This window comes from Mesoplodon mirus (genome assembly GCF_964341445.2).
Source record: "Mesoplodon mirus genome assembly, chromosome: 11".
In the NCBI taxonomy this organism is placed as follows: domain Eukaryota; kingdom Metazoa; phylum Chordata; class Mammalia; order Artiodactyla; family Ziphiidae; genus Mesoplodon; species Mesoplodon mirus.
The window spans coordinates 69,292,074-69,318,842 of record NC_138987.1 but is presented as its reverse complement, the minus strand read 5'-3'; the positions used below and the strand labels follow the sequence as shown (position 1 = coordinate 69,318,842).

At 39.2% G+C, this 26,769-nt stretch overlaps 1 protein-coding gene across 11 annotated transcripts in view; it reads left to right on the top strand.

Moving 5' to 3' along the window:
- The window catches only part of GRIP1 (glutamate receptor interacting protein 1), a gene marked incomplete at its 5' end in the record, with an annotated part of 699,088 nt that overhangs the window by 509,590 nt on the left and 162,729 nt on the right, over window positions 1-26,769 (top strand). For all 11 annotated transcript variants that reach the window (XM_082635788.1, XM_082635796.1, XM_082635794.1 and 8 more), the window contains 3 exons: window positions 13,542-13,677; window positions 16,003-16,148; window positions 23,391-23,474. In XM_082635788.1, the coding sequence (XP_082491914.1) occupies window positions 13,542-13,677; window positions 16,003-16,148; window positions 23,391-23,474 (366 nt within the window). The remainder of the gene's footprint in view (window positions 1-13,541; window positions 13,678-16,002; window positions 16,149-23,390; window positions 23,475-26,769) is intronic.

Below are 26,769 nucleotides of genomic sequence, written 5' to 3'. Positions count from 1 at the left end.
GCAGTGGTTGTGATGTCATCGTTATTGCCTGTGCATGCTCTTACTTGGTTGTAATTCCTGGTAATATGATTGGATAAATGCAACCCCTTGAAGTTTCAGGCAATAAATCATTTAAGGACCATTTGAGGCAGGAACATGCACTTTTGTCTAAAACATTCTGTTGACACTTTGGGGGAAGATCAAGGAAGCATAAGCATCATAACTTGCCAAAAGGGGTCTCAGCAGCTTGGAAGAAAGACCAGGAGCCAGTAACATGGCCCTCTCTCAGAAATTGGCATCATCAGTGTTCTTGAGGTCCAGAGGACAATGTCATATGGCAAATAAAGACATCAGTGACACTGGTTCAGAAAGTGAATGTGAAGAAGTCCCTTAACTGACTTTAACTTACATCTTCCTTCTTAGGTATGCACTTCGAGTTCATTTGTAAGTACAAAAAAATTTTAAACTTAGTGGTAAGAAAGCATTATGTTGTAATTTAATTGGCAGCATTTCTTAGTGGTAGATAAAACAATAGCGTTCCTTAAAAGTGCTGATGTCTTGGAGTCAATGAAATGTGGTACTTTTTAAACCATTTAGTTCTATTCTCTCATTTTGTAGTTCAGAGATTAATACCCAGAGAGGGTTTAGTGACTTGCCCAAGGCAATATGGCTGATTTTTCCAGGGCATAATGAACTAGCTGCAAATATTTTTCAAGCAGTTGTTCCCTAGTTAGCCCCAGACTAGAACCCTCACTCTTTATTTCACTAATCATCACTAATCAGATTTGTTATTTTTTTTAATTGCTTGGGATCTGCATTTCCTACTAGAATATAAATTCCTGAGGGCAACGATGAAGTCTGTCTTGTTTACTGCTAGGTAGCAAGGTGCCTACCATTTAGCAAATGATCATTAGATTTTTCCAGTGGAAGGATGGATGGATGGATGGATGGGTGGATGGATGGATGAAGGAGAGGTAGATGAAGAGAGGGATAGATGGATGGATGGAAAGAACTGAAACATTTCATACTCAGATTGAGGCTACAAGACAGTTAGATAAGGTGGTGTTATATATGACAATTGATGTGCTAATACAAGTATGGACTGAGCAAAGGAAATAATAATGACTCTGGTTGGTCTGCTCACTTCCTTGCTGCTCACCCTAAGGGGGGGTCTTTCTCTTGAGACAAGAATATGTTGTCTCTCAAGTAGAGCAGGAAAAAAAGAGCTGGACCAGGAGAGGGACCAGGAGAGAAGGCTACCCTCCTTGTCAGGGTGGAAGAAGCTGACAGGGAGGATGTGGATGTAGGATGGGGGAGCTATCCTTGACGTGGGCAGCACAGCCTCCTCCAGTTCTGGATTCCAGCGGGGTCTCAATAGGGCTCGAATAAAACGGAAACTCACTGCAGCAGGCTGCTTGCCTTCTCCATGGAGAGTCCACAGGGCTCCCCTGATGCCTTGCTTCTTGGTTATCTGCAGTGACTGCAGTTTTCCATCTGTTCCTTTGAAATGGATCATGTCTCATAAAACAAGAGAGTCAAATAAATGCCTCTGACATCTGTAACAAAATGATAGGGATGGATTTACTGATTTACTGTTGCCCTGGTGGCTTGGAGTTGGCCTAAGGCTGGCCTTATTTTTCAGCTCCTTTCTCAGTAGTATTTCAACTACATGTTTTTGCATCCATTGTTTAGCAATTACTTTATGACTGTTTGAACATTTATAGCATTCAGTTATATGAGAAGGCAATCCCATGCACCTAAAACAGATACAGGTTTCTGCCTAACAAACCAATTTTCAAGACTCAAGTTTCCTGATTTATAAAATGGAAGTGTTGTCCTCTTCACAGGGTTATGCTGAAGGTTAAATTAGATGACAGATGTGAACCATTTTGAGAAGGATTAACTGCTTTAAAAGGATGGATAATCTTAAACGGTGTCGGGGATTTCTTCATTTTAATTTTTCTCTTCAATCCAGTTATCTCACTCATGGTAGACTCTCGGGTACTTTGGTCTCCATGGAAGGAGGAGGCCAAGCAGGTGTAGCTCTGAGTCCCATTTTGTCCTGATTATTCAAGAAGTCTGATTTCCTGTTGAAGTTTATCCTCCCTTCATTTCCTTTTCAGGCAGAAAGAATGTTTCCCCCAAGCATTGTTCTTTTAATTGTCTTTGAAGACGCAAAGGCCCCTGAACAGTGTTTAGCTCCCTGTCTTGGGCACTAGCTAAGCTCCTAACTCCTTGATGACTTACTCTCACTAGCTGCCGGTGCAGCCTTACCTGATGTCTGTCTGTCTCAGGGTTTTCCTTTTTCTTTCTTTTTTTTTTTGAATTTTTGTTTTTAAATTTTATTGAAGTGTAGTGGATTTACAATGTTGTGTTAATTTCTGATGTACAGCAAAGTGACTCAGTTATACATATATATTCTTTTTCATATTCTTTTCCATTATGGTTTGTCACAGGATATTGAATATATTTCCTTGTGCTATACTGTAGGACCTTGTTGTTTATCCATTTAAGTGTAATAGTTTGCATCTGCTAATCCCAAACTCCCATTCCTTCCCTCCCCTACCTCCCCCTCCCCCTTGGCCACCACAAGTCTGTTCTCTATGTCTGTGGGTCTGTTTTTGTTTCATACATATGTTGATTTGTATCATATTTTAGGTTCCATGTATAAGTGATATCATGTGGTATTTGTCTTTCTCTATCTGACTTACTTCACTTAGAATGATAATCTCTAGGTCCATCCATGTTGAGGCAAATGGCATTATTTCATTCTTTTTACAGCTAATATTCCACTGTACATATATACCACATCTTCTTTATCCATTTATCTGCCAATGGACATTTAGGTTACTTCCATGTCTTGGCTATTGTAATAGTGTTGCTATGAACATGGGGGTGCATGTATCTTTTCGAATTTCAGGGTTTTCCTTTGCTTACAGAGTGTTTCTTTCTTCTCACTCACCCAGCTGAACAAGACATATTTCTCATCCCTTGTTCAGCTGGGCTCCCAGACCAGACCATCTGATCACTCTAATCCTAGTATGGGAGCTCTGGGTTTTCATATCTAAATAGTTATTTAATATAAGATACTAGCCAAAAGGATATCCTAAAAGTCATGCAAAAATAAAAGACCCTCCCCCAGCAATATCTCATTAATTTGCTAAGCAAATGTTGATACGTCTATTTCTCCAACTATTGGATGGAAATAATAGTAATATTGCAAGTAAATTTCCTACTCTCCCCTAAAGAAAGTATTTAAACCTCCAAATACACATCCATAGCCTACAGGGGCTTTCTCAGGACCACGGATTGAACTGTTTGTTTTTCTTCAGGCTCCCAGGCCATTCTGTGCACCAACCACATTTCATTGAAAGTATAGACATTTGTCTCTTAGACATTTAGAATGCAGAAAGGTAGAGGCTGTGATTATGGGTCTTGGAAATGCTAGCCCCTAGCACAGAGTCCGACAATAACAGATGCTCACAAAATATTTTTGGACCAAAATGATCCACAAATAGCTGTAAGAATGCAGTTAGCTTCTCTAGGAGAACATTGAAGATCAGAGTAATTTCAAAGTTAGCTGTGCTAGTTGCTTAGTTTCACTTGTAGAATCCAGGTTTCAATCATGTCAACAACTTTAAAAATGTGAGTACAACCACCTGCAAGTAAAAAGTTGCAGACTGGGAGCCTTCCCAAAGCAAAATTGCCTGGGGCTCTTGAGACAAGTGCAATTGCTGGATCTCCTGGCCAGTGCCTTTTGCTGGTCCTTATGGATTCTCAGATATAAATGTCCACCCCTTGGGCAGTCCTGCTCAGGAATCAGGGGAGTTTCACCGAGGTGAGTCACTTCGTGTTTCTGATGTCTTGAATATGGTTTCATCTTGATTTTTAGATGACTACGTAGGAACATGTCACTGATAGGTTTGACATTATTTGCTGTTTCATGACTCCCTACCTGACATGCACACAGTTTATAAAATGTCAGCCTAGCAGAGGATGTACTTTGATTTTCACATTGCTCAAATCTGATCTGACTTAAGATCTTCAGGATTTCTATGTAGAGTACATGGATAGAGTTCAGGGTATCCATGAATTCCCCTGAAACTGTATACAAAATTTTTCTGGGAAGAGGCTTTCTTTAGATTCGCAAAGGATTCTGTGATTCCACAAGTGGTTGAATACTGCTGCTAATTGTTTTGTCTTCTATTCATAACAATCAAAATACAGCAGAAGATTGGCAACCTACATATCTGGAATTTTCCTATATCCAAATAATAATAATGCTGACAACCGTAATACCGTGACTAACATATATATTGAACACTTACTATGTGGCAGGTACTATAATAAGTCCCTTATGAGAATTTTATCACTTAATCTTCACAACACCCTAAAGGTAGGTACTTTTTTTAACCATTTTTAAAAATTGAAGTATAGTTAATTTACAATGTTGTGTTGTTTCCAGGGCCTGCTCATCATGAATGTGGTGGTGTGGTGTGTGTGCTTCTCTGGGCCAGGTGTGTGTGTGCCCACACGCACGTGTGTGCACAGGAATGTACATATCTCAGTGATTCCAGATGCCACCACATGGTTCTCTAGGAATCATACCTTTGACTCATATTCTGAAAACAAATTCTTATGCTTGATCTAAAAGCAAGAGCAGAGAGTGGTGTATGAGAAGCAGTAAATATTTTATAGCAAAAATTATACAACTTTATTTGAAGATATATATTTTTATTGAAGTATAGTTGGTTTACAATGTGTTAGTTTCAGGTGTACAGCAAAGTGATTCAGTTATATATATATACACACACACACACATTCTTTTTCAGATTCTTTTCCCTTATAGGTTATTACAAAATATTGAGTATAGTTCCCTGTGCTATGCAGTGGGTCCTTGTCGGTTATCTATTTTATATATAGTAGTGTGTATATGTTAATGCCATCCTCCTAATTTATCCCTCCCCACCATCCCCCCTGGTAACCATAGGTTTGTTTTCTACATCTGTGACTCTATTGCTGTTTTGTAAATAAGTTCATTTCTACTGTTATTTTAGATTCCACGTATAAGTGATATCATGTGATATTTGTCTTTGGCTTTACTTCACTTAATATCATAATCTCTAGATTCATCCATATTGCTGCAAGTGTCATTACTGCGTTCGTTTTATGGCTGAGTAATATTCCATTGTGTGTGTGTATGTGTGTATATATATATATATATATATACACACACACACACATCTTCTTTATCCATTCATCTGCCAGTGGACATTTAGATTGTTGCCATGCCTAAGCTCTTGTAAATAGTGCTGCTGTAAACATTGGGGTGCACATATCTTTTCGAATTAGAGCTTTTTATGAATATATGCCCAGGAGTGGGATTGCTGGATCATATGGTAGTTCTATTTTTAGTTTTTTAAGGAACCTCCATAGTGTTCTCCATAGTGACTACACCAATTTACATTCCCACCAACAGTGTAGGAGGGTTCTTTTTCTTCACATAAGGGTAGGTACTTTTATTATCCTTGTTTCAGATAAGGAAACTAAGATGAAAAAAAAATAAATAACTTATAAGTTGTGACACTGGGAAGCTTAATAGAAAATTTTGACAATTAAATTATTGATTTTGGAACAGTGGAAAACTGAAAGAATCCTACTATTGCCATAATTTAAAAGCAGTGATATTTCTTCTAAATGGCTCAAAAGACATAATATATCTGAGTCAATTACACCAAGAGTCCACATTTCTGCTTTATCTATTTTTTAAAATGCTGATCTATACATCGCATACTTTCAGGGGTCTCAGATTTTTGTGGCTGGTACTACATACTTGTGTATCCTCTTTCTCTTGAGGTGATCTGAGTAACTTACAGATATTAATCCAGCCCTCCCATCACTGTGGGAGATAAATACCTATCATAATTTTGTTTCACATGAATATTTGTGGGAGATAATATTTATGTGCTGTACATCCCTGCCATGAATCTAACTTCTGTTCAGATTCCCAGGGGATGAGAAAAATTCTGGTACATCCTTCATGTCACTATACAAAGGTGGAAAGTGCCAGAAGACCTTTCCCTGCTAGTCTGGGTGGCAAGAACGGAGACAGAAAATGCAGCCATTCATCACAGAAACCCAGCTTTGAGCCCAACAGCTTTGCTGAAGCAGGGGATGTTAGAAGGAACTTGAAACGAGTGTTGGAAAAAGCATCTGTTTATTTCCTGAGGGAGATAAACATCTTAGTGGCACCACTAAAAGTAATATACAGATAAGACTGCACTGGGAGCAATAATATTCTCTCCAAAAGTAATACACAGGAATAGCTATAGTATTCTGGTATGAGCCTCAATCACCCTTATGAAGGCAATGGTAAAAAATAATCAACCAAAGTAGCTTAGAGAAATAATTCTGTCTGCTCCTGTTCAAATTCCGCCACTTTATCATTTTGCTTTGGCACCATCCAGCAAGAATTCTGTTTGCCACAAGCCGATGCTCATCTCCAGCTCATAATTCCCTGTGTTGGGACTGACGTGCCCATTCATTCAGTAGCTCCCAGGAAGCACCTACCACAGCGCCAGGTGCCATTCTAGGCACTGGAGATACAGGAGAGAACAGAACACTATCTCTGTCACTAGCATTTGAAAATCTGTGACTTACTGTATAAAGTATTTTATAATAAATATATCAATAGTATTTTTAATACTCTTGCTATTATATTTAATAAAATATACTATTAATTTTTTATTCAATAAAAAATACTATTTTATCAATAGTATTTCTATTTTACTGTTTATGATATACTTTTAAAAATCTAGTGAATGGAACTTCAGTAAGTAAAGAGCTCCCAGGGTCTATTTTGCTGAATGTGCCAATGGTGGTTGCTGTTACATGGCTTTTTTATTATTTTTTTTTATTTTTTGGCCACGTTGGATGTTCGTTGCTGCGTGCAGGCTTTCTCTAGTTGTGGCGAGCAGGGACTATTCTTCGTTGCAGTGTGTGGGCTTCTCACTGCGGTGGCTCCTCTTGTTGCAGAGCACGGGCTCTAGGGTGTGCAGGCTTCAGTAGTTGTGGCACACGGGCTCAGTAGTTGTGGCACATGGGCTCAGGAGTTGTGGCTCGCGAACTCTAGAGCGCAGGCTCAGTAGTTGTGGCGCACGGGCTTAGTTGCTCCACGGCATGTGGGATCTTCCTGGCCCAGGGATTGAACCCATGTTCCCTGAATTGGCAGGCAGATTCTTAACCACTGCGCCACCAGGGAAGTCCTGGTGGTTGCTTTTAAAATGCGTCTTTTTCTTTTTGTGATATGGCTCTAAGGTGAGGGTCTTACAGACCCTTTGGGGTGTGACAAAAACTATTCTAAGACTAGGTTTTTCCCTAGAACTTAAATCTCATTTGGTTTCTCTCTAACTGGCATTCTATCACGTGACTTTGCCCCCTCCAATCAGTCTCAGCAGCACAAACTTCCTCTCTTTTCTGGATTCCCTTCCTCTCTTTTCTGGATTCCTAGTCAAACAAGGTGGAGATCTTGAGATCCGCTTGTCTGCCCTAGCTCCTCACTCCCCGCACACTAATTTATCTCTAACTCAGGGAAGTTCTTCCTCGGTGTATCTGGAGTTCGTGCCATCCACATAGCTATGATGGATTTCAGTTTTTCATGTGTTGCCTACCTGCCCCCCCAAGTCTACACTTCCCTCATTGCCTTGGCATCTGTCCACACTCCAATTCTTAGCCTCCCTTGCAGTTAGGTGTGGACGTGGAACAAGTTCTTGCCCTGGGGATATGAACAGAAGCAGGCCAGTGGTGGCTTTTGAGAGCTTTTTCCCCTTCCCCCAGGGAAATGCAGACAAGATAAAGTCCTAAGGCAGAAGTTCTCAAACTTTCTCAGTTCACAGAGCCCTTGATGTCTCAGTAATTTTTTCACAGCACCTCTAGGTCAAGTGAAATATCAGTAGTTCCACTTATTAAGTAGTTAGGTCCAAACAACATAATACATATTATCTCCTAACCATTTAGTAGCCATTTGAAGAAATATAATACGTATAAATTTAAGGAATCACAAATAGTAATGGTATGTGTGTGCTTGGCATTGCACAGTTTCTCAGACCTTCAAATCAAATGAAATACTGACAAACTCATTTCCTGTTCCTCATTGACTTTCACACAGAACTTCCTTTTTGTCATAGACACCACCAAAAAACCCAGCTTTGGAAAGATAGGCCATCAACAAAAGCAGGGTTGGGCTTCCCTGGTGGCGCAGTGGTTGAGAGTCCGCCTGCCGATGCAGGGGACACGGGTTCGTGCCCCGATCCCGGAAGATCCCACATGCCGCGGAGCGGCTGGGCCCGCGAGCCATGGCCGCGGAGCCTGTGTGTCCGGAGCCTGTGCTCCGCAACGGGAGAGGCCACAGCAGTGAGAGGCCCGCGTACAGCAAAAAAAAAAAAAAAAAAAAAGCAGGGTTGTGTGTTCTAATGTTGAACAAAACTGCTAGTAGGTGGTGGTGTGCCCAACTGATATCACACATGGCTGTAATTCCTTCAGATTTTTAAGATACTCCACTGTGCTCCCATGAGTTCACTTTGAAACCTTGAGGCACCTTGTGCACAGTTTGGGAACCAGATCCCTGGGGGATGACAGAGTCACAAAATGGAAAAGAGCAGAGATCCCTGAATCTCTTTGTAAAGGGGAGCAGGCTGCTGATTGGGAACACCCACCGCAGGCTTGTAAATATATGAGTGGAATAAGCTTCTGCTGTGGTTGAGCCATTGTTCGTTTTTGAATTTGTTGACACAACCTAGCCTAACTTAATTAATACCTTATAGTACTGCAGTGACCTTCTAATGGTTCTCCTTGATCCAAATCTAATGCCTTCCTCCTCAACAGTTCATGTCATCGTTACCAAATCTACTGCCTTATGCTAATAACAGGCTAAAACTTTTCTAAAACTCAAAGCTGAGCACTTCCTTTGTTTGCTTCCCAGCCTGCTTTCCACCACCAATCTTTCCTCATGCACTAAGCCCTATAAGAATCACCTGGGGAGGTTTAAAAACTACCAATGCCGGGCTTCCCTGGTGGCGCAGTGGTTGAGAGTCTGCCTGCTGATGCAGGGGACACGGGTTCGTGCCCCGGTCCAGGAAGATCCCACATGCTGTGGAGCGGCTGGGCCCGTGAGCCATGGCTGCTGAGCCTGTGCGTCCGGAGCCTGTGCTCCGCAACGGGAGAGGCAACAACAGTGAGAGACCCGCGTACCGCCAAAAAAACAAAACAAAAAACCCCACAAAAAACCATTGCCCAGTTCCCCACCTGCAAGGATTATCATCTGATTGAAATGGACCAGTTCCTTGAAGAGCACAAACTACCACAACTCACTGAACCTGAAATAGATCATTTGAATAGCCTTGTAACTATTAAGGGAAATGAATTTGTAATTTTAAAACTCCGAAAAGAAGAAATGTCCAGACCCAGATGGCTTCATTGAAAATTACACAAATATTTTAAAAAGAATAAACACCAACTCTACGCAATCTCTTCCAGAAAATAGAAGAGGAAAGGATGTGTTTCTCAATTCATTTTATGAAGCTAGTATTATTACCCTGATACCCAAACCGAAGAAAAAAATAAAACTACAGATGATATCCCTCATGCATATAGATGCAAAAAAAGTCCTTAACAAAATATTAGCAAATAAAATTCAGCAATATATAAAAAGAATTATATACCATAAGCAAGTGGAGTTTATTTCAGGAATGCAAGATTGGATCAATATTAGAAGATCAATCAATGTAATCCACTACATTTTCAGACTAAATGGTTTTTTCTTCTGTGATTAACTTCTAACTAGTTGTTTGTTTATAAAAGGCTATGGTTTTCTTCATATTAATTTTTTAACCATCTATGTTATGGAATTTTCTTATTTGTTTGCAAGAATTTTTCATACTTCTCTTGTTTTTGCCAGGTATCATTGTTACTTTTCTGAAAACTTTCTGGAGTTCAGTAATTAAGAGGATTGAATTTCAAGCCCAAAGAAAAACAGCAGACAACTAAATCTCATTCTATCAGTGAGATTCTTGTTGGTTGAGTGTGTGCTGGTACAGATGTAAACCTGCAATTTCTTTTCTAATATAATTAAATATGGTGATTAAGGAAACCGTCAAATCCAGAACCGTCTCATTCCTTGCCAGTTGGGTATCATCTGTTCCCTGTGCTGCTTGCTAATTTGGAGAGACTGCAGTCTTTACTACAGAATCCTCTTAATTTGGGGAGGGATATTTGTAATTTAAATCACAAAGAAAGAAACTGTTAATATATATTGATTTGCCCAAGTTCCACTGTTTCACTGCAAGCTTTTTTCAGTAAGCCTTGATATACAAGCGAATTTATGCAAATGAATGCATCTGTCTTCATTTCTCCTTGCCGTTAGATCATTATGCAAGCATTAAACACCAAAAAAGACATAAAATGAGTGATTAGTCTAGTGGAGAGTGCAGGTTAGCAGAAAGCCAACGCCAGAAACATGTTCCTCCCTCTCCAGACTGCTTCTTTTCTCCTTTCTTCAGAAACACCCATAAATGATTTAGTCAGTCCTTCAGGGACTAGAGATACTTATTGGCAGTTAACATTCTTGTGATTCAGCACATTTTCTTGCAACAATATTCTATCTTTATCCCTGAGTTTTGCCTAATTTAGATTCTGCCATAGGTCTGTTCTTCTCCGCTTATCCTGATTGATAAGTACAGACAGATTAGACAGAAGACAAAATTGTGAAATAGATGTTGCATTTGGAACAGCAAGTTTTCATTTTACATTGTTGCCAGGACCATCTCCTCTGTGGCCGCCTTCCCCACAACCAACACTGTGGCATGGTGCCCTGTGACTCATTTGCCTCTGTGACTAGGCTTTAAGGCATCTCTGACTTTTTCTGTCTTTGAGTTTCATTGTCTGACTCATAGTAAGCACTCAATAAATGCTTGAATCAATGAATACACAAATTACTCAGTTAACTGGTACATTAATATTTTCTTTGTTTCGTGTTTTTAAACTAGCTCTTGGGGAAAGATTTGAAATATTTTTTTTTTATTTTTTTTTTATTTTTTTTGCGGTATGCGGGCCTCTCACTGTTGTGGCCTCTCCCGTTGCGGAGCACAGGCTCCGGATGCGCAGGCCCAGCGGCCATGGCTCACGGGCCCAGCCGCTCCGCGGCATATGGGATCCTCCCAGACCGGGGCACGAACCCGTATCCCCTGCATCGGCAGGCGGACTCTCAACCACTGCGCCACCAGGGAGGCCCGATTTGAAATATTTTTAAACAAGAGGGTAATTGACTATTACCAGTTTAAAAAGTAGCCCAGATGGATTTGTATTTTAACAGAGATCAAATCAAAATAATTGAATTTAGCTTTTCTAGCTTTTCAGGATTCAGCCAGAGACCTGGGAAGGACCTGGTTCCTTCTGGAGGAAACTGCATTGTCCACGTCCCTTAAGGCTGCACTTATGCCCTGGTATCCCATTCTATTCAGGAAGCACACTCCTGAAAACCAAAGTACAAATGAAATTCTTACTAATTGAAACTTATTTCTCACTTGTCTGTTACTACTATTTTATAGTTGCTTCTTTGTGCATTTCTGATTGACCTTTAAGACAGGCCCTTAAAAACCCATGCTCCCAACTCCTCAAGTAAAGCTCTATAAATCAAGTGCTTAAACATACAGGGTCAATCTACATATTTAAAGAAAATGCAAATAATTTGTTGGGTAAAATTGTTGTATACATTATGTCTCTGTAATATGGAAAGTCATCATCCATTATGTAATTTTCATTCCTTTAGTTATTAACCTTATTTTTAAAATAATTTATACCTAGCCTTCTGCCAAGGAGGACTGATAGGGGTTGTTTGTTAAATTGACCTCTTCAACTATCAGTTGGGCCTATGTATGTCTCTATGGGATATATAGAGGGTTGTTCTGTTCTGTGTTAAGAGAGCCTAGGTAAAATGCACACTGTGGTGGACTTTTGTTACAAATGCTCCTGGTAAATGATGTAAAGGGCCCTGTGCTTTTATGGACTTGACAAGAATTTTGCTTCTTGAATGTCTATCTTTATTTGGTCTCTCATTCAAAATGTAGTAAATGAAGCTGATATCACTCACACTCACTGACTCTTCCTTGGCTTCTATTTTAAAGAGCAGTAACCACTCATGTATACAGTGTCATGAAACTGCCATGAAAAAGGAAGTATGCAGGGCTGCTTAGGTCACAGGATCTGGCAATCTTGAAAGTCCTGCCTAGACTGACATTATTATACCAAAATCAGTGGCCTGTCCCTGTTGCCTTCTTTCCCCAAGTACTCTGTTCTCCTCACTAGATCAGATGAGAGATTATTTCTTTCCCTAACATGATTCAATTTTTTTAAATCAGCTAATGGGATAGTGGACCAGCAGCAACAATTTAAAAACCTTTATGATAAGCATTCATAAATTTTGAAATTATAATTAACTCTGTCATGTGTAATAAAGGGCAGAGGTGTGTAAATAACCTTTTCAGTTTTTTGACTTTGAAAAAGAAAGTCTGTTCTTGAATTTTAATATGAGTGTCTCTGATGTCCTAGAAGTTCATAACCCCTGAAATTCATAACCTGATTCAAGAGGAATTGGAAAACTGTCCAGTTTCCCCATCCCTACCCAGAAAGTGTATGCAGTGAGGGGGATAACATAACAGAGAATTTTAAAACAATGTTTATCGTAGTTAGCCTCTGGATAGGTAAATACTGACGCATTTTTATTTCTGAAAGCAAGGATAGTCTTCAAATTTTCTTTCTGTATTGCCTAAAATCAAAAGATGTGGGTTCCCTCTTGGTGCGTAGACATTATCCCCACAAGATCAGTGAGATTTTAAATTTTCGAAAGTAGAGAGTGGGAGGTTAACAGAAGTGCCCTGGGGTTTCTGAGGACCAACCCTGCTTTAACATACTGTGACACATTTTGTAAGAAATGATGTAAGTCATAACATGAAGCTATTGTACTTTGTTTTCTGAAAGCCAAAAAAAAAAAAAAAGTCAATAATATTTTTCTTGAACCTGTAGAAAGCTCTTCTCTTGTGTCACTTGGCTTCCTCAGCAAAAATGTATCGGGAACTTGGAGTCTGCACTATATGCTTTTGTATCATTGTTTAAAATTCCATTCTAGCCCCTTGTCTTATGACTCTCACTTTTTCCCTTTGGAATTAACAAGGAGAGACACCAGAGAAAGTCACTTCAGAAGGACAGAAAACAAAGGGCGAATATTATCCTTGTACATAAGCCATGTCAGACTATTGTGAATCTAGAGCGAACTACGCCACTGCTACTACCCATTTTAATAACCTGTAATGGAATATCTGCTCCGCTTTATCTGTATGCTCATCTTTATGAGACACTCTGCAAATTGCAATGGAAAAGAGGCCCCAGATCTTTTCCCACAAAAGAAGAAGTGCAAAGAGTTTATGGGGAGGAGTCCCTTCACCACCCACAGAAACAACCCCTTGCGCTTCTACTGTCATTTACTAAAGCAGATGCTTTTCTTTTAACAGAGGAATTCAAGGGCTCCACCGTGGTTGAACTGATGAAGAAGGAAGGCACCACCCTCGGGCTGACGGTCTCGGGTGGAATTGACAAGGACGGCAGGCCAAGAGTATCTAATCTGCGGCAGGGAGGAATTGCTGCTAGGTAACTGCATTGTGTGGAAACGTAGAAAGAGGAATGCATGATGTAATTAATTCAAAAGTTAAAGCTCCATCAGAAAAGGTCACTAGTAAACAAACGACACTGCTATCTGCCGGGCAGAAGCACAGGGGGGCACGTTTCAGAAGCATGGCTTTGCTGGCCTGTGCCAGAATCACCAGGGAGCTCTCGTGTCTTCTTAGGAGCAGCCAGGCTCTCCTAAGATTTTAATTTTAAAGTGTCTGTATGGATCTAGTCCTCGGGTTGCCACTGACCAGCAGACAGGCTGCAGTGGGAGTGAGATGGTCCACTCACCTAATGGGGAACAGATGACCCATATGCTGTGGATAAGGGGAAACTGCCACAGAGGGATATGACAAGCCTAGAAAATGAGGGAGGCCCAACTCCAAGTTTCTAAGTAACAATTTTGCTTCTCCTGCATATTCTCAACTTTTCTACTTGTGAGATTTTCCTTTCATTAAGACAAAGAGGTGGTTTCCAACAGGACAGAAGGCTTGGGTGAGGAGGTCTCATTTTTTGTCCTTGTTCTGATGAGCTGCAGATTGCACTGCGTCTTGCTGACAGCAGAATGTCCTGGGTGCTGGGCAGCGGTAGGCTTGCTTTGCAGACAAATTCTAAACCTACCTCAGAAAAAGGGGGTGGAATGCCCAGGTTTCATTCAAAGTGAGGTTAATGTCCCTTAAATCCTGGACACCAATATTTGTGTCCACATAAGCACAAATTAAGTTTTAGAGTTCTTAACTTATAAAGTGTCACCTGAAATAGTGATTACTTTTGATGATCAACCTATTGGTACAGTTTATAAGCTCAATCCAATTGATTGCTCCATGATCTGGGGAATTGTTTGTAAAACAGGCTGATGTCAACACAAGCACCTTAGTCTCCTTCCTTCGGGGTTTTTTTCTTTTTTTTTGCATTTTTATTTTTTTGTGTGATTGAAGGACAGTTGATTTACAATGTTGTGTTAACTTCTGCTGTACCGCAAAGTGATTCAGTTATACATATATACATTCTTTTTCAGGTTCTTTTCCTTTATGATTTTTAAGAGAGTTCTTTCCACACCATAGCCTCCTTTAACCTTTAACATTCGTGGCCAATCCATGATGCTAGGACTTCCTATGTCTTCAGGGCTTCTGCATATGTAGCCCCTAGAGCAAGTGTGATTGGCAGGGGAGAGGGTAAGAATGTGGTTTTCACATGTATTGATGCTATAATTAAATGTAGCGCTGTGCCAGTTATGTTGAGTATTATCGATCACCAAATATTTATTATTTAAGCCACTACCATTTAACAGGTAGTAAGCCAAAATAAGTAAAGATAAGATCCCTGCCGTAGGAGGGTTTATAATCTATTGGGGGAAATAAGGTATAAAAAACATGAAAAGTTTGGGAGCAATAATCGCATTGCATAATAGTAAAAAGCAACCACATAAGGGTTGTCACAGAGCATTAGGCAATTAAGTTGCCAAATAAGTGTCAGTCAGTAAACCTGAGTGACAACACGGACTGCTGGCGAGAGCGGATTACGGAGGCTTCGAAGGAGGAATGATTAGAGCTGGGCTTACGTAAAACAAATGAACTTGGTATTTTTATTTGGGGAGAAAATATTATTGAATTAAGTCCTATCATAGTTCTTGCTGCCTGCTCTTGGTTTAAAAGGAGAGTTTGACTAAAAGCCCTAGAGTAGCCAAGGTTCTACTACGATGGTGAAAAGAGGAGAATGTTACTGAAAGCCAGTACTTTTTTTGAACTTTCTTCACCAATACTTTTTTTATTAGTCCTGCTGTAAGCAATAAATAGCAAAATAAGGTCACCCTCTGGTTGGCCCTGGACACACTCCCAGTGAAGATACCAAAAGTGGTGAAATGTCCAAAAGGCAGGCAGCAAAAATGAGAGGGAATAAGAAGAAAGGGAAAATTCTAGTGTGTCCAGGATCTGGATAATCTGCCCCAAGAGCACCACCTCTTTATGGGCAGAGCAACTAAAAATAACGTTCTCTTTATTTTGTTTTACGGTGCTCCTTAAAAGTAAAAGAGGTAGAGGGTTAGGAAGAAATTGGGGGCAGCAGCAGACCCAGTACAGGACTTCCGAAGTGTGCAGTCAGCATGAGAAGAGGGATCCACTGAGTCTCTCTCATCCACCCTTCACTGCACACCCGCTCTTAGGAACCAGCCACATCCTAGGAGTCAGGACTCCAGCTGCGTCGGCATTCTGGGCTTGCATGCTTATCCATGATGGGGAAGATGGAAGTATGGTCAGACTGGCCTGCAGAAAGGAGGGGTCCACTGAGGTGACATTCTCTGTTTTGCAGAAGTGATCAGCTGGATGTGGGTGACTATATCAAAGCAGTGAATGGCATCAACCTGGCCAGATTCCGCCACGACGAGATCATCAGCTTGCTGAAGAACGTTGGGGAAAGAGTGGTTCTTGAAGTCGAGTACGAGCTGCCACCAGTCTGTAAGTCATTACAAGACAGGGGCAGAACAGCTGCACCACGGTTTGGCCTAAAACTATTGGTTCCTATCTTTTTCTCTTTTGCCATCATTGTCTTATTACAGGAATGGGAGAGTATAGTTTCTTAATCTTTAAAACTTACTTGAGTTGCTATAGCCTACTCAGGAAGAATGTAAAAGAGCATAAATAATGATGCAATTATCTAGGACTCACGTTTCATTAAGGCCATCTGTGAACATCATAACTGTACTTAAGCTATTTTAATAAACTGTCCACATATTTATAAATTCTGTGCCTAAGTTCCATCCAGGCTTTGTACTTAGTGACTAAGTTTAGGAAAAGCATGTTTAACGTGATTTCTATTGATTCTTGTATAGTTACGTTCATTTCTGAAGCATGAAAATAGAATCAGAATACATTGTTAAGTAATAATAATAGACATAATAAAAGCACAGCCAACATATTTTGAGAGCTTACTAAATGTACAGCGTTATAAGGAACCCCTTTTATTGGTACTTAAATCCTCACCACAAAGAAAGTCAGCACAGCAGAGCTGAACTTTGATGTCAAATAGCCAGTTAAGGGCTTCCCTGGTGGCGCAGTGGTTGAGAGTCCGCCTGCTGATGCAGGGGACACGGGTTCGTGCCCCAGTCTGGGAAGATCCCACATGCCGCAGAGCGGCTGGGCCCGTGAGCCATGGCCGCTGAGCCTGCACCTCCGGAGCCTGTGCTCCACAACGGGAGAGGCCACAGCAGTGAGAGGCCCAAGTACCGCAAAAAAAAAAAAAAAAAGCCAGTTAAATCCCAGCTCCAACTTTTACAAGCTACATGCCTTTGAGAAAGTTACTTAAGCTTCTTGTGTTTCAGTTTGCACATCTGAAAAATGGGGATGATATTAGGAATCTATGGTATTACTCACAGATCTGTTATGAGGATTAAATGAGTTAGGTTTTGTATAGCATTTAGGACAGTGCCCGACACTATAAAAGTTTTTGTTAAATAATAAATATATAAATCAATCAAAACTGTAAGATAGGCATTATTTTCATTATTATTCTCATTTTTACAGAGACTTAAGTTAGATATCTTTCCCAAATTAGTAGGCATCAAAGTCAGCTCTTTGCTCTTCTATACTACTGAGAACTCAGACTGATTATTACTAACCGATAATAATTCATTTGTTTAGCAATGACTTATTGGCATTACTATGTTACAGTCCCCACAAAGTACATCGGTGTCATTTATATTCTAGCAGGCGAAGACAGATATTAAAATAAAACCACAGTAAATAAGTTAATTAAAATTGACTCTTGAACAACAAGGCGGTTAGGGGTGCCAGCCCTCCACACAGTTGAAAATCAATGCATAACTTACGAGCCCTCCATATATGTGGTTCCTCCAAAACCAAGGTTCTTCCATATCTGCAGATTCAACCAGCCAGGTATAGTGCAGTACTGTGGTGTTTACTATGGAAAAAAATCCACATATACATGGAGCCATGCAGGTCAAACCCATGTTGTTCAAGGGTCAGCTGTATGTTGTATGAATGTTAGGGGTCAAGAATGCTGTGGGAAAAAGAAAATAAAGCAAGGAGGGGGGTTGGGAGTGCTGGGCTGGGGATGGGATTGCAATTTTAAATAGAGTGGTTAGGAACAGCTTCACTGAAAAAATGACCTTACTCAGCGACTTGAAGGAGGTGAGGAAATTAGCTGTATGGATTTCTGGGGGAAAAGAGTTCCAGAAAGAAGGAAAAGCCAGTGCTAAGATCAAAAGCAGGAACATATCTGGCATTGTTCTAGAAACATTAAGAAGGGCGGTGTGCTAGAGCAGAGTAAGCATGCAGAGAAGTGGGGGGAGGTGGTCTGAAGTGTAAAGGATAGGAGCGTCTGTCTAGGCCATTGGAGGGGCCTTAAGTTTTGCTCTAAACGATGCGGGAAGGCATTGTATGGTTTGGGGCAGAGGAGTGACAGGATCTGATGTATGTTTTCAAAGGCTCCTCTAGCTGCTGTGTTGAGAGTAGACTGCAGGGACAGGGTAGAAGTTTGGAGGACTATTGCAGTGATTCAGATAAAAGATGGTGGTGGAGACGGTGACAAGCACTCACATTCCTCATCTATTTTGAAGATAGAGCCAATAGGATTTCCTGATGGATTTAATGTGGGTTGTGCAGAAAGAGAGGAGTGAAGGCCCACAGGGGGTTTTGAGTCTGAGTAACTGGAAGGATGGAGTTGCCATTAATGGGGGTGGGTAAGAATGCAGGCAGAGCTGACTTGCGAGGAGAAGATCCGTAGTTTGTTGTTTGAAATGCTACAGTTAAGGGGCCTATTTGCCATGCTGAGAGAAAATGTCAAGACGAGAGCTGGAGATACGGTTTGGCGTTTGGGAGAAAGATCTGGACTAGAAATGTAAATTTAAGAGTAATGGGACTATAGATGGTGTTTGAAGCTTTGGGACCAGATGACAGCACTCGGAGAGTGAGTGTACATACTAATCATAAATTCTTATTCTTAACATAAAATCTAACACTGAAAATCTAATGGTGATTTTACAACAAAATCCATTGGAATCTGTGTTCTGAAACCCTGCTACAATGTTTTTCATTTTCATTAAGAGCAGGCAGTAAAATAGAGTGTTGAGAGCTTGGGCTGTGTCACTAGTTAAATGTCAGTTTTGTCCCTTTCTAGCTTTGTGACTTTGGGCATTTTATTTAAGTTCTCTGAGCCGTAGGTTTCTCAGCTATAAAACAACTATAATGGATGTAGAATTTTTGTAAGAATTCAAGGCTATAATCCTGTAAAGTATTTAGATCATAAGCACATACTCACTAAGCCATAGTGCGTCTTAGCCATTATTACCATTATTATTATTATTATTACTACTACTCCTACACTGAAAGTACTGTGTTTTCTTGAACTTAAAGTCAGTTTGCTTTGAAATCACTATCTTAAACCACTGCTAAGGAGTTAAGAGGAGTCAAATATCTAGAGCTAATGCTCTTTGATTAACCATTTGTATTCTAGTGGGTAGATGAATATCAATAAAACACAACCTCTTCCTAAGAGGAACTCTTAGTATAGCTCTCAGGGTGAGGCCAGTAGTGGAGATTTGCTGAGTATTATCCAGCAAATCCAGATCATCCAGATCTGGGGATTTCAGGGTAGATTTGAAGGAGTTTATGTAGGTCCAGTAGGAAGACGAACATTCCAGGCACAGGATATGGCAAGGAGGTAAGAAGATAGTCCAGTACGTAGGTTGAACTGCAAACGGTTTGGAGTTGCTGGAACACAAAGGGAAAGAGAGGGCCTAGAGAGGGATGAGGCCAGTGAGGTAAACAGGAAGCAAGTGAAGGAGGGCCTTATAAGCCATGTGGGTAGAGTGTGGATGGTGTCAAGTGGGCAATAAGGAGCCTTTAAAAGCTTTTAAGGCCAAGGAACAGCATCATCAGATCAGGGTTTTTAGACTTATTTTAAGAGGTCAAATGGAGAACAGATCAGAGGCTATAAGCCCCAAGGCTGTTATAATTTCCCAAAGGAGAGGTAATATCCTGAATAACTATAGCATTCATAGGGTTAAAGAGGAGAGGGTGGGCATCAGAAATATTCAGTGGTTGGTGATTATACCAGCTTTTCCTCCCTCACACAGTAAAGCTGATGGAAAAAGAGAAAATATTTTTAAACACAAAAGTGTGAATTTTGTGGTAGAAATCAGATAGAAGAGGTCTATTTGCCAAGGATTATCTCTGTCTCCTTCTATTATGTTAGATAAATTGATAAGATCTGTGAGTTCAGGGAGGTTGAAGGGATTAATAAGCCTCCCTTTCACTGAGCTTAGACAGCCAGAGCAGGAGCAAGCCAGCAGCAGTGAGCACCCGGGAGGAGAGCTGCCTGATGAAAGGTAGGCCACCCGAGGCCGAGACTGTAACTCTCTCAACAATCACAGCAATGTGAGGCTCAGCCAATCCCAGAGTCCAGAAAGAATTGGAGGAAGGTTTGTGTGTGTGTGTGTGTGTGTGTGTGTGTGTGAGAGAGAGAGAGAGAGAGAGAGAGAGAGAGAGAGAGAGGGTGAGAGAGAAAGAGAGAGAGAATGGTACAGAGACAGAGATCTGATAGAAGAAGAATGAAACTTTTACCTTGGGCAGAGCACTTACCTTTTCTGAGATTCAGTTTCTTAGTGAAAAGGAAATAGTTGATCTTCATGAGCTCTAAAGTTCTTTTTGACTCTAAAATTATGTGGTGTTTTGAGATTGTATTTAGAGAGAATGTTACCAGGCTGTATCTTGAGTATTAGTGCATTCAAAATTGGTCTAGAGGAGTGCCTTCAAATTTTTTGGTCGCATAACCCCTAAAGAATTTTGAAATATTACATAATTCTCATCCAATTTTTAACACCTAAAATTTTTTATGATAAACTTCAGTAGTTGGATAGGATATAATTTTTAGCATGATGCTTATTTTATACATTTTTAAATACCATTTCCATTCAAACCTTGGAGCTACAGATTTACCTCATTTGTTTTATGGAAAACATTTGCCACAGAGTCTTATTTTCAAAGGCAGTCCTCACCGTTAAACCATCAGCTAAATCAGACTAGCTTTTCATTGGAAGGAATGCTTCCTTAATTCAAATAAATGTGTTAAAGCATGTCCCTGTGACAGCCTTATTACTTCTCTTTTCTAATTCTAAGAAAGACAGATGATAGATGATGATGGTGATGATGATGATGATGATGATGATGATGATGATGATGATATGAGGGGGAGGTGCGGCATGGTGGGCGTCCCAGGCCTCCTCCCCATGGTTCATTCTGGGATGTAGTCTGAAGAAGCATCAGCTACCCAGGGGAAGCTCTTCCTGTGACAGTGGCAGAGGGAAAACAAGACAAGCCCAACCACAGGAGCACATTTCCAGACTCTGCTTACGTGTCTTAACACCCCATTGGCTAAAGCAAGTCAGCTGTGCAAACCCAATGTAATGAGGTAGGAAAGTGCACAACTCCTATTCTCCTATGGGAAATAGTATATATTGATAATTTAGAAAAACCAAATCCACCATAGTAAAATAGAGAATGTCACTTTATGTTATAGAAGTATATGCATATGCACATATAGAAACAAGGGACAACAGTACAGCTAAAATACTAGGGAGGAATATTTTTGCATTATAAAATTGGTTTCTACCTCGCCTTCGTATGTGCCCAGTTTGATTTTTGGGGTAAGCCCCTAAATTGGATCTCTGTGTCCACATACACACATGTGAAGTAATGAGTAAAATTCACGTGGCCAAACAGGATGTCTGGTGCTGAATATGAAAACCCAGTCGCCAAGAGCCAGTCATGCAAATATAAATTATAAAGACCAAATCTATTACATTAAATATATTAAAATGTAGTCAACATTCCCATTTATCTTTGTAAATGATGAACAGCAATAGTGTGGATAATCTAAAGCTGTAGATAATCCCCGAAGTCTATATTGACTTTAGATTTGTTGGTAAGATTTTATGGTCAGCAAGATTTAGTTCAAGCAAAATTGAAATTACAGTGCTTTGCATCCCCAGAACAGACACTCAGCCAACAAGGACAGGTGGCCCAGAATTAGAATTTGGTTGTATATAATTGAAAGTTCATTTAATGATTAAATGAAATAAAATTTGTAAACCGCTTTGCAGAGTTCCTTGGATACAGTAGATGCTCATTAATTATTTCTCTCCATGTCTTTTCCTTAATAGAACAGAAAGATCATGTTCTTAACCAGGTCTTCAAGTGGCTTGTTGGGTCATGGAAATAAGAAAACTTTTGGTTTGAACTCAGTTTTTTACATTTAATTAAAACCGTACCTCAACACTTTCAGCTATTTGTATGCACCGTTCCTAGCTGATTAGAATAAACTGAAATTCCCCTGATAGCAAGAATATGACATTTAATTAAATCAGCAGCGTACCAAAACATTTTGTTCAACTGTAGGTTTATGTTGTTTTTTTAGCAGATCCAAGTTCTTATTGTACTTTATGTCCTAGCTGGCTGTGTGCAGTTTTGTGAATTTAACTGTGTACTTTTCATAATCATGTCCATTCCTTTGAGGATTCAGAATTTCTGATAATTAAAAAATAATTATAATTAATGCTTAATTAAAATTACTTCCTATTTCTGTCAATGGCAAGAAACGTTCTTTTCAAAGATACCTTTAAATTCTGTCTGTATGTTTCTTGTTGACAGCTTGATGTAATAAGCCCTTCAGGATCTAGTAACAATGTAAAAAATATGTCATTGATAATGAACACAGCCTTAGACAATTAGACATCACTGTACAAATTCAAGACAAGGAGTTAAGACCATCAAATTCTATAGATTGCCAACCCTTGTCTCCATGAATAAAAATATCCTTGTATCCATAATGATAAAATATTTTTTAAATCTAGCAAGAGTATACTGTATAATCAGAATTACTAGTTTCTTGAAAAAACAGTCTTAAAGAGTAGTTTAGTTACTATTCATATAACTTCATATAACTTATCCCCTCGTGTTTAATGTAATTAGAGATAGCAACTTGGCAATGGAATTTCATTTTGTGAAATGAGAGCAGTAACCAGGCAAACACAACCTAAGCATGATAGTATCAAGTAAAATTAAGTAGATCTTTATTTTATTAGTCAGTAATAATATTTTGAATGTACTTCGAATTTCTTTTTCTCTCCAAGTTTCATTCAGGTTGCTGTTATCTTTGTTTAATTGCTATGCACCATGTCAGAAAATCAATTTGCATCAGCTTAACCTATTAATGGTAATCTGAGAGTAATACTTTTCCTTCTTGTGCTAGCTGCAAAAATAAATATAGAGGCAGTAATTATTTCATAAGTTTTCTAAAAATCATATTATTTTTATATTATACAAAAGGAAAACAATTCTATTTATCATATGGAGATTGTCTCTCTTGTTATATAGAATTTTAACAATGTGAATATTATGCTCTGTCTAAAAACTGCCTACAAGGGAGGAAAGGAAGTATCTCTGATTTTGATTCCACCTGGACCTATATAAGTCATTTATGCACATGACTATTTTATGGTTTTGTATGTCATTCCAATTATTTTTTGTAACATTTTCTTTAAAAACAGATTTTTTTGCTGTTTTATTACTCAACAAGAATTATTTGCAACAAGGGAATTGTAGTATTTTATGCCTGTCAAAAAATCCAGAGACGTTATTATGATGTAAGACTTATATTTTCTCTCTCTTTCCTGCATTCAGCTGTTCAAGGATCGAGTGTTATTTTCCGAACGGTGGAGGTCACGTTACATAAAGAAGGCAATACCTTTGGTTTTGTAATACGAGGTAGGTGGCGGTTAGAAAATAGAACTAACACATATTCTTGGAGAATTTGTCAGTGAAATACTGGTAGTGAACTAGAAAGTCATCCTAAAAAAGACTGGTGTTTTCAGTGCCTAAAGTCACATTATAATATTTGCACCCATTTTTCTTTAAAGAAATAAAGCAGTAATTGGGAATCAAAGTGGAATCCAAATGATCTAGCTAATTTATTCCAGTTTGTTAATACAGAACAAGAAGCCATTATTTGTAAACCTTGTGAACTCACAGTCATCCTACTGATTTGCCACTTGTCAACATGTCTTTTGTCTTCCCTTTTATACTTTTCTATATCACTGAGTCAAAAATGTTGATGAATATGGATGATTTGATTTAATGCACTAAGATTAAGTAACTTTGTTTAAATTGTTTTCTCCTAAAATACATCTTGTTACTGTAGCTTCCACCTGATGTGCATCAGCTCAATTCATCTTATTTTGGAATGATATGAATAATAAAAATGTCAGGTGACTCCAACTTGTCTATAAAACCATTAATTCTGAGCTGTAATTCTGGCTTTTATTATTTTAGTTTTCTTATTAGTAATTTCATCCCTTAAAGATTACACATACAAGGGACTTCCCTGGTGGCGCAGTGGTTAAGAATCCACCTGCCAATGCAGGGGACATGGATTCGAGCCCTGGTCCAGGAAGATCCCACATGCCCCAGAGCAGCTAAGCCCACGAGCCACAACTACTGAGCCTGCATGCCACAACTACTGAAGCTCGCGCACCCTAGAGTCCATGCTCTGAAACAAGAGAAGCCACCCCAATGAGAAGCCCGTGCACCACAACGAAGAGTAGCCCCCGCTTGCCACAACTAGAGAAAGCCCACGCATAGCAACGAAGACCCAACACAGCCAAAAATAAATTTATTTTTAAAAGGCTACACATACATTAATAACTCATAATTCCATATTTATGTAAATATGGTTAAACATGTGCTGTAACTTATTGTCATGATTTTCATTAAAAAAATTTTTTTCTGAAAAAATTCGGAATTTTCTTTTTTAATTAAGGAAGAATTTTAAAAGAAGCCATCAAATTGATTGAAAGAAATAAAATACTGAAATAGAGCTTTTACCAATCAACCAGACTGAATGAATCTCTTGTAATAGCAATGAACATAAAGGAAGCATTTGCTTTCATCAAGAACAGTGAATGCCTTTTAAAGTTTCTCTTAGGCTAGGTTCTTTAAGCTGACCTCTTTACCAGTGCCAAATTTGGGAAATGGCACTCTGTTCTACAAGACAAGCATTAAATGTTACATGATGGTGAGAGGGTACACAGCAGAAGCAAGAAGAATTACAGTCCTGCAGCCTGTGGAATTAAAACCACATTCACAGAACTATAGACAAAATGAAAAGGCAGAGGGCTATGTACCAGATGAAGGAACAAGATAAAATCTGAGAAAAACAATGAAATGAAGTGGAGATAGGCAACCTACCAGAAAAAGAATTCAGAACAATGATAGTGAAAAGATCCAGGACCTTGGAAAAAGAATGGAGACAGAGATCAAGAAGATGCAAGAAATGTTTAACAAAGACCTAGAAGAATTAAAAAACAAACAAACAGAGATGAATAATACAATAACTGAAATGAAAAGTACACTAGAAGGAATCAGTAGCAGAATAACTGATGCAGAAGAACAGATAAGTGACCTGAAAGACAGAATGGTGGAATTCACTGCCGTGCAACAGACTAAAGAAAAAAAGAATGAAAAGAAATGAAGACAAGCTAAGAGAGCTCTGGGACAACATTAAATGCACCAACATTCGCATTATAGGGGTCCCAGAAGGAGAAGAGAGAGAGAAAGGACCCGAGAAAATATTTGAAGACATTATAGTTGAAAACTTCCCTAACATGGGAAAGGAAATAGCCACCCAAGTCCAGGAAGCACAGAGAGAGTCCCATACAGGATAAACCCAAGGAGAAACACACCGAGACACATAGTAATCAAATTGACAAAAATTAAAGACAAACAAAAATTATTAAAATCAACAAGGGAAAAACAACAAATAACATACAACGGAACTCCCATAAGGTTAACAGCTGATTTCTCAGCAGAAACTCTACAAGCTAGGAGGGAGTGGCACGATATATTTAAAGTGATGAAAGGGAAGAACCTACAACCAAGATTACTCTAGCCAGCAAGGATCTCATTCAGATTCTATGAAGAAATCAAAAGCTTTACAGACAAGCAAAAGCTAAGAGGATTCAACAGCACCAAACCAGCTCTACAACAAATGCTAAAGGAACTTCTCTAAGTGGGAAACACAAGAGGAGAAAAGGACCTACAAAAACAAACCCATAACAATTAAGATAATGGTAATAGGAACATACATATCGATAATTACCTTAAATGTGAATGGATTAAATGCTCCAACCAAAAGACACAGGCTTGCTCAATGGATACGAAAACAAGACCTGTATGTGTGTTGTCTACAAGAGACCCACTTCAAACCTAGGGACACATACAGACTGAAAGTGAGGGGATGGAAAAAGATAGTCCATGCAAATTGAAATCAAACAAAGCTGGAGTATCAGTACTCTTATCAGATGAAATATACTTTAAAATAAAAAATGTTACAAAGGACAAGGAAGGACACTACATAATGAATAAGGAATCAATCCAAGAAGAAGATATAACAATTATAAATAAATATGCACCCAACATAGGAGCACCTCAATACATTAGGCAAATGCTAACAGCTATAAAAGAGGAAATTGACAGTAACACAGTGATAGTGAGGGACTTTAACATCTCACTTACACCAAAACACAGATCATCCAGACAGAAAATTTATAAGGAAACACAAGCTTTAAATGACACAACAGACCAGATAGATCTAATTGATATTTATAGTACATTCAATCCAAAAACAGCAGATTACACTTTCTTCTCAAGTGTACACAGAACATTCTCCAGGATAGATCACATCTTGGGTCACAAATCAAGCCTCGGTAAATTTAAGAAAATTAAAATCATATCAAGCATCTTTTCTGACCACAACGCTATGAGATTAGAAATAAATTACAGGGAAAAACACGTAAAAATCACAAACACATGGAGGCTAAACAATATGTTACTGAATAACCAAGAGATCACTGAAGAAATCAATGAGGAAATCAAAAAATACCTAGAGACAAATGAATATGAAAACACGATGATCCAAAACCTATGGGATACAGCAAAAGCAGTTCTAAGAGAGAAGTTTGTAGCAATACAATCCTACTTCAAGAAACAAGAAACATCTCAAATA